General features: G+C 38.4%; 1 protein-coding gene across 1 annotated transcript; it reads left to right on the plus strand.

The window, feature by feature from the left end:
• Nucleotides 1–751: 751 nt before the first annotated feature.
• Nucleotides 752–7,209, plus strand: GPANK1 (G-patch domain and ankyrin repeats 1). The gene is made up of 3 exons (XM_063433259.1): nt 752–821; nt 3,930–4,560; nt 5,502–7,209. The coding sequence occupies exons 2-3, from the start codon at nt 3,965–3,967 to the stop codon at nt 5,959–5,961; spliced, it is 1,056 nt and encodes a 351-aa protein (XP_063289329.1). The 5' UTR covers nt 752–821; nt 3,930–3,964; the 3' UTR covers nt 5,962–7,209.
• The last annotated feature ends 2,065 nt before the right edge of the window (nt 7,210–9,274 follow it).

The following is a 9,274-nucleotide window of genomic DNA, read 5'->3' on the forward strand; positions in this document are numbered from 1 at the left end:
ATGCGGGGGGGGGGGGGAAGAAGGGGGGAGAGAGAAACATGTACAGCTAAATAAACAAACAGGCTCTTTTTACCCCAAATAATATTGACTAGTCAAAGGATAGTGTAAACAATAGCAATTTAGGGTCTCTCTGTGTAGCTTATAGCTAGCGAATTACTCGGGATTACTCATATCTTAAAGCATGGGACCTCAAACTCCGGCCCCCCAGATGTTGCTGAACTACAACTCCCATGATTCTCTGGCTATCTATGTAATTCAAAGAATCATGGGAGTTGTAGTTCCGCAACATCTGGGGGGCCGGAGTTTGAGGACCCATGTCTTAAAGGGACACTCCTAGTAAATGCTCCTTCAACTAAAATTTTGTTTAAAAAGGTTATTGTAAGCTCTCATTAAATTATTCAATAGTCAATTGTCTTTGTTTGCAGTTATTCCTCATATAAAGGAAGTACAAAAGATTTTTTTTTTTTTTTTTAAAGTACTTTGCCCCCCATCCGGCACACAAGGAGTTAATCAATGAGAAGGACGCGCTCTGCTGCCCCTAGCGGTGACTGTGCGCTCTGCCGCCTATTCTCAGTCATAGTAGCGGCTGAAACAGCATGCTTTTCTCTGTGTACGACGTCAAGCGCGCGACGACCAATCAGCGATAAGAGCTGGTTGCAACTTTCGCAGTCGCCGATTGGCACGCACATGTTCTTGGCCCCGCCTTCACACGTATAAACGCTGTGGGACACGCCCCCCCCGGTGGAGTCCAGCGCCATTTTGCGGTTGGAAATGAGTGTGTGCTGCGCTGGTTGGGTGTGAGATTCAGCCCACCGTTCCTGGTAATTCTGAAATGATTCTCTGTAACAGGAAATAACTAGCATGTGCTCTGACTGGGGCTTCTTACTTATTGGGAGCTAGAGACACAGACAGTGATTATATATATGGCTTGCTGATAATATCTTACATGTATTATATGGTTACTGTTACTATATTACATGTATTATATGGTTACTGTTACTATATTACATGTATTATATGGTTACTGTGTAATATTACATGTATTATATGGTTACTGTTACTATATTACATGTATTATATGGTTACTGTTACTATATTACATGTATTATATGGTTACTGTTAATATATTATATGGTTACTGTTACTATATTACATGTATTATATGGTTACTGTGTAATATTACATGTATTATATGATCACTGTTAATATATCACATGTATTATATGGTTACTGTGTAATATTACATGTATTATATGGTTACTGTTAATATATTATATGGTTACTGTGTAATATTACATGTATTATATGGTTACTGTTAATATATTATATGGTTACTGTGTAATATTACATGTATTATATGGTTACTGTTAATATATTATATGGTTACTGTGTAATATTACATGTATTATATGGTTACTGTTAATATATTATATGGTTACTGTGTAATATTATATGTATTATATGGTTACTGTGTAATATTACATGTATTATATGGTTACTGTTAATATATTACATGTATTATATGATTACTGTGTAATATTACATGTATTATATGATCACTGTTAATATATTACATGTATTATATGATTACTGTGTAATATTACATGTATTATATGATCACTGTTAATATATTACATGTATTATATGATCACTGTTAATATATTACATGTATTATATGATTACTGTGTAATATTACATGTATTATATGATCACTGTTAATATATTACATGTATTATATGGTTACTGTTAATATATTACATGTATTATATGATTACTGTTTAATATTACATGTATTATATGGTTACTGTGTAATATTACAATGTACATGTATTTGATTACTGTTTCATATATTACATGCAATATTTGGTTACTGTTAATATATTACACACATTCTATGATTACTGTTTAATAGATTACATGCATTATATGGTTACTGGTAACATATTACATGTATTATATGGCTTACTGACTATATCATGTGTGTTATATTGCTTATTGACTGTATCACATGTATTATATGGTTACTGTTAATATATCACATGTATTATATGGCTGCCGTGTTCTTTATTATATTTCTTACTGTGAATATATCCCATTTATTATATCGCTTATTGACTATATCACATGTGTTATATTGCTTACTGTTAATATATTAAATGTATTCTATGGCTTACTGTTAATATTTTACAGGTATTATATGACTTATTGTCAATATATTACATGTTTTGTATGGCCTACTCCTAATATAGCACATGTATTATATGGCTTACTGTGTAACAGGGCTTTACAATTATTTTTTTTAATCTAGGAGCCAGCTAAAAAAATTGGAATAGATTAATTAGCATTTTTATTAAACTTAGAAAAATGCAATAGTAAAACCTATTAAATTTTATTTTGTACATATTATTTGTATAAGCAGCAGGACACTGGGATAAAATATCCGATTGACAGGAGGAGAAGGCAGATGTGAAGGAGGATACAGAGGACATCTAGATGATTTTTTTTGGGGGGGGGGGGTGGTATTGAAGCGTAAATGTGGATGAAGTGAGACAGACTGGCAATACAAAGGAGGGGGCTTCAACTCATTACTACGACAGTTGTAGGGAATACAAATTCCAAATACATTTCAACTATGTGTTTTGAGAGGCATAGTATCAAGTTTTATTTACCAGATTTAGGGTGGTTTCCTTGTAAGGCAAAAAGTCTGGAGAAAGAAAAGTGAAGGTAGTAGAATGGAAGAGGATGGGGTAGGGAGGCAAACATGAACGAGGGGAAGTGTCCGTGGTCCTGAGCTTTCTACACATGGTTTAAGCGGATTAGATGAATAAGGATTTAAACATTGATCTGATACAGTCGCAAGTTGACAGCTGATGTGAAAATAGAATTTATTTTCTTTATATATATATATATATATATATATATATATATGAGCACATATATTTAAACCAACGGTCTTTCCACTCACACGGCTGCAGAAAGTAACACGTTAATGGTTGTTGTATTAAGTAGGTCAGTAGCATATTACTGTGTAGTAGGTAGAATGTAATATAACAAAACCAAGACAGGAAGCAGGTTCAGAATATTGTTTTATACATTCTATATAATTCATAGGAGTCTGAGAATAAAATCCAATTTTGTTCGTACATTATTCGTTTTGTTTTCAGAAGTGCCATATGATATTTAACCTTCACGTAAGCCCATTCAGATTAAGGTGAAATCTGATTGCCCTACATATAGGTTTCCCCTTTACTTAATAAAAGACACATAGGAAGATGCATGAGAGTGTTGCTTGGACTGATGTAGTGCAGTTATAGAGCAAAGTTCTAAAAGTGGACTAACTTTGCCCCAATAGTTACTTTGGTACTTGTTTTGAACACTCTGGCCTTTCTGGGGCTCCAAACTGAGCATTGAGAGATTTTACTATTTAACAATTTCTGTCTGGATATCACCTGAAGAGCTGTCTCCTTAATTTAGCTATAATTATATTTTTTAGTTGGAGACACTTTGTAGCTCTTTTCAGCACTAAGGGAAACGTATTGGGCTCTGGTGAATTGCCTCTCCCGTGAAAAATATTTACATTTATATACTGTTGCTCTGTCATATTGCACTTCTGCATATTTTGAACACTACATGAAATTCTACCCTTCCTCCTTTTTTACATCCCCCTTATCTATATAGTTTTTTTTTTTAATGGTGTTTCTTTGATTTACATTTTGCAATAAAGTTTAATATATTTATCTGTTTTCCACTATACTTGGGGACCTCTCTTTGTCTTAGATGCCTTGGCATACTTGATTTTAATAATTTTTGTGTTAAATATGAGGAATCCTCACTTTGGGGGGAGGTGGGCAGGAGTTGTACAATTTAGTGATTTTACTTTTGAGATATACAGATATCTAAAACAATGTATGTTTTTTCTCCCTCATTAGGTTTTTGTTTTCTTATTTAATTTGAAATAAGAAATATGAACCATCCTCGACTTATCACGTTCACAAGGGCCCGGGAGAAATCAGACTTTTGGGAAAATGGTGAACGCAGTAGGAAGAAATCATTTGGAGTATTGGAGTGTAGCACTTCCGGGGCGGAGGCAAGAAACTTCTATGAAAGTCTTATTTCTTCTGAAGGTAAAACATCAACTTCTAGAAGACTTACTCGGAAACGCAAAATAGCCATACCTTCGTCAAATCGAGAGTCTCTTGTTACTAGTTCTCAAGATGGACCTACCAGAACTGTACCAACAGAAAGAGCTATCAGTTTTGGCCATCAGCTACTTAAATGTTCTCAAGAAGGAGACCTTAAAGGGGTTCAGAAGTTGGTGGAAAAAGAGAAATGTGACATCAATTTTTCAGACAATTTCTTTTGGACAGCGTTAATGTGTGCTGCATATGGAGGACGAAAGGATGTAGTGAACTATTTGCTGAAGAATGGAGCAGCCTGGGTTGGAGTGTGTGATACCCAGGGTAAGGATGCTTTGATCTTAGCAGAAGAATCGGGGCACGGTGACATTGTTCAGCTTCTGCAACATTCTCTAAGTGGTCTTTACCAGGAGACTGCACCAAGGTTGGTCTTTGTCATTGGATGTATTTGTTATGAGAGTGATTAAATTGCAGTCCTATGTGCCATAGAGTCTTAAAAACTAGATTGTGAAGGAATAGGTTGTTTTTTTAAAGGACCACTCTAGTGCCAGGAAAACATACTCGTTTTCCTGGCACTAGAGTGCCCTGAGGGTGCCCCCACCCTCAGGGACCCACTCCCGCCGGGCTCTGGGGGGAGGAAGGGGTTAAACTTACCTCTTTCTCCAGCGCTGGGCGGGGAGCTTTCCTCCTCCTCTCCTTCTTCCTTGCGACGTCATCGGCTGAATACGCATGCGCGGCAGAAGCCGCGCTCGTATTCAGCCGGTCGCATAGGATAGCATTTACAATGCTTTCCTATGGACGCTTGCGTGCTCTCACTGTGATTTTCACAGTGAGAAGCACGCAAGCGCTTCTAGTGGCTGTCAATGAGACAGCCACTAAAGGATTTGGAGGCTGGATTAACCCTCAGTATAAACATAGCAGTTTCTCTGAAACTGCTATGTTTATAAAAAAAAAAAAGGGTTAATCCTAGAGGGACCTGGCACCCAGACCACCTCATTAAGCTGAAGTGGTCTGGGTGCCTAGAGTGGTCCTTTAATGTAGTGCAACATGAAAAACCAGTGAAATTATCTAGTGCATTTTATTGTTAATTGCTCCCTTTTATAAATCTCCTCCTTAGTGTCTTTAATTAACAGGAAATGGTCAGAAAAAAACGAGACGGATGTTGGAGAGACAGAATATAGTTAACCCCTTAAGGACCAAACTTTTGGAATAAAAGGGGATCATGACATGTCAGGCATGTCATGTGTCCTTAAGGGGTTAAAGAAAAAATATGTCGAATTAAATGTCATAAGTAATCTTCTGTAAACCGAAGAATCTTCTAGAGAATATTTTAAATATTTAATGTTTTTTTTCTTCTTTCTTCAGGAGAAGAAGTATGGAGAAGAAATATTGTGAATTGTGTAAGACCCATTACCAAGAAGACACCATCGAAACTCACGAACGTTCCACCGTCCATCTCTTTAACAAGAGGAAGAAACTGCCTCCTACTTACTACGCTATCCCAGAAAATAACGTGGGATTTAAAATGATGCTGAAAGAAGGCTGGAATCGAGAGTCAGGGCTGGGGCCAAGCGGTACGGGGAGGAAATTTCCTGTTCAGACTGTTCTCAAGAGAGATCAAAAAGGACTTGGCTTTCAAACAAACCAGAAAGCCAAAGTCACCCACTTCCCAGCCAATGACACCCTGGCAGTCTCTCGGCCAGAGACTAAGCCTAGTAGGATAGAACGAGTGTCCACAGTCAGCAAGAAAGAGGAAAGAAGGAAGGAAGAAAGAGAGAAAACTTGGGAGCGGAATCTGAGGACTTATATGAACATAGACATCTAGTTTTACTGAACAGAGTCCTACAAGACACCTCTCCAGCTTATGTTATTTTCTGCCTCAATAAATAGACTGATTAAATGTTGGTTGTCTTTTAATAGGTCATGTACTCTGTGCTACAAATATATTTATATGGAATGAGACAAGTCTACCAGCGCGAACTGATGTGATGCCAGATGTTTTAAGAACCTGATATTTAAATCATTATGCCTTAAATGTTTCAAAGCTGCTAAAGGCCTTCTTGAAGATGGGATCTTCAGACCTCCTTTCTCTGACCAGGTTTAATCGCCTTGTAACTAGAATAATCAAATGACAATTGGAAGAGTTTGTCCAGACGTCATGACAGTGGTTATCTTAAGGGCCAGCTGTCACTTCTTTGGAATTTACACCATTGAATAAAGCATTAGAAATCACATATAGCTTGTGTTATTATTGTTTTCATGTAATGCTCCATTTTCTTCCAAATTTATATTAAAGTTTATCAAAGGACATCATATTCCAATTTAGGCAAGGTAAAGCCAGGGCAAACAGTGGAAATGATAGGAAGAAATACAGACGTGGTTTAATTTCTCCTCTTCTCTGTGTGCTTTCTCTATGCTGACTGTCCGGTTTCCAAATTGGCCAGATAATACAACATTGATTGACAGGGAGCTAAGATGAAGGCGCCCATTTGCAGGATAAAGAATTGCGGATGTTTTCATTTAATTATATTTTTAACACCTCACAAGATTGTTTAATAGAGGGGATGAGTAAACATATTACAAATCTTGGGCGGGACAGTTCTACTTTAATTATCTTGTTTATCGAGTGAGTCTTGGTTTCCTTGACGTGCTGTCTCGGACCCTACAAGCCTGCTGTGTATTGTGGGTAAGCTAAGTGTGCCTTTCAGAGCGTGTTCTCAATCCACCGCAATGGCAATTCTTTGATGGTCAGCTACCTGGCTTAACCACATTTTCTGTGACGTGTGAAGCGCAGAGAGCCATTAGACAGGAGACCGGAAGGATAGGGGGGGTGAAATGGGCGTGTTTAAAGATCAGTAAAAATTAACTAGTTTATATATCATTCTATCTTCACCTCACCATCCGAAAAGAATGGAGCTTTGTCTACACTTTCTCTGCAATTGTATTGTTCTCGCTTCGTTTAATAGAATACTACAAACTGGTAAGAAAGAGCTGATAATGTTACAATCGTAACTTTCGAGATTAAACAAAATATCTGAAAAATGTCATGAATAAATGTAATTTAAATTCTGAATATAGGCATCTTGTTTGTACCCATGTTGAACGGGATCTTTTATAAAAGTGACATGATCAGAAATAGTGCAAAGTTTGCAAAGTGTAGGAATTATTAGGAACTTTCCACAGGATTCTATTATGATACATGTTTAGTACGTGGCATTATCTTTATAATCAAGACACTTGTGATATAAATTTCACTCCCTCTCTTCAGTAGAATAATGAACCGGCTGAATTTTTATAATAGTTTAAACTACTCTGCATATGTATAGACGACATAAAAAAAATAATATAAACTATGCGTAGGTTACCTTCTTTATTAATAGAGTTAATGATTCCCACAACACCTAGTTTATTTCAAGGCTTACACACACACTCCCTACTCGTTCCTTTTCTCATATGCTTATGCTTCTTCGTGGCATCAAATTGAGGATATTCGTAGATTCGTTGTGACCGTTGACGGTCAATGTACCAGAATTTAATCAACCTTGAGACTACTGTAAGAATTCTTATTTTGCATCTTTAGAATACCAGGTATACACATATTCCTTTACGATCATGGAAAGTGAGGTGTGTGAATGTAAGGTTCTGAAAATCTGTTAATAATGAGAACTTGCGTGTAGAATAAATGCTATTGTACTTGTATTAAACTGGTATAAATAATTTTACTAATTTCACAGTGATCAAATATTTAATCATTTTTCTATTTCTGCAGTTTAAATTTCACCTTTTTTTGTTACTTGTGTTTTTTTTTATATTTTGTACTTGGAATTATAAAATACATAACATATAGAGCGGTAGTATAACAGAGGAAAAAATTATTATAACCCTTGGAGTGCTACTCTAATTAGCGTGTCAGCGTACTGAACTCCAGAGACATTAAGTGTTTTTTTGGGGGGGTTTTTAATTCTTTATTTATTGATTTTTATATTTATATTTGACAGTTTAGTCAGGAAATCAGTAAAAGTAATATTTTGACAATGATAATTAACAGAGAGCAGGTTGGCAGATCCATAAGGTATTTGTAGTGCAAGACAATCGTTATGCCAACAAGATAAAGTATAAGAGATCCATAACTGAACAGTAAGTAAACAGTGGCAGTTCTTGTTAACAGAGGTTGGTCAATGCAGGCAGGGCCGGCCTTAGGGGTGTGCGAGCTGTGCGGCCGCACAGGGCGCCATGGTGCAGGGGGCGCCCTGCGGCCGCATAGCTCACACGGCATGTCTGTTAGCCGCAATGCTAACAAGGCATTTGCCTTGGGCGGCATTTTCCAGGGGGCGGCAAAAAAAGCCGCCCCCAAATGCCCAAGGCAAATGTCTTGTTAGCCTTGCGGCTAACAGACATGTCGGGCGGCGCTGGCGGGCGGCTGGCGAGGGAGCACTTCCTCTGAGCTGTATGCTCAGCTCCCTCGCGCGCCGCAGAGTGAGGCTGGGAGCCGGAATATGACGTCATATTCCGGCTCCCAGCCTCACTCTGCGGCGCGCGAGGGAGCTGAGCAAACAGCTCAGAGGAAGTGCTCCCTCGCCAGCCGCCCGCCAGAGCCGCCCGCCCAGCCCAGCAGCCACTGCACCACCAGGGAGGAAGAGACCCCCCCCCCAGCATTCCCAAAGGTAAGGAGGCTGGGGAGGGGGGTGTCTAAATAAATTAAAAAAAATGTGTTAATGTGGGTGAGTGTGTGTGTGTATGTTAGTGTGTCTGTTAGTGTGTGTCTGTGTATGTTAGTGTGTGTCTGTGTATGTTAGTGTGTGTCTGTGTCTGTTAGTGTGTGTTTGTCTGTTAGTGAGTGTGTGTGGCTGTCTGCCTGTGGCTGTCTGCCTGTGTGTGTGTGACTGTTTGCCTATGTTTGTGTGTGTGTGTGACTGTCTGCGTGTGTGTGTGTGTGACTGTCTGCGTGTGTGTGTGTGACTGTCTGCCAGTGTGTGTGTGACTGTGTGTGTGTGGCTGTCTGACAGTGTGTGTTTGACTGTTTGTCTGTGTGTGTGTGACTGTGTGTGTGTGTGTGTGGCTGTTTGCCTCTGTGTGTTTGGCTGTGGCTGTGTGTGTGGCTGTCTGCCTGTGTGTGTGTGTGTGTGGCTGTCTGCCTG

Source organism: Pelobates fuscus, chromosome 9 (genome assembly GCF_036172605.1).
Source record: "Pelobates fuscus isolate aPelFus1 chromosome 9, aPelFus1.pri, whole genome shotgun sequence".
NCBI lineage: Eukaryota > Metazoa > Chordata > Amphibia > Anura > Pelobatidae > Pelobates > Pelobates fuscus.

Coding starts and splice junctions, on each gene's coding strand:
- GPANK1 (XM_063433259.1), top strand. CDS start 3,965: ATGAACCATCCTCGACTTATCACGTTCACAAGGGCCCGGGAGAAATCA. Junction 4,561..5,501: donor TACCAGGAGACTGCACCAAG/GTTGGTCTTTGT, acceptor TTCTTTCTTCAG/GAGAAGAAGTATGGAGAAGA.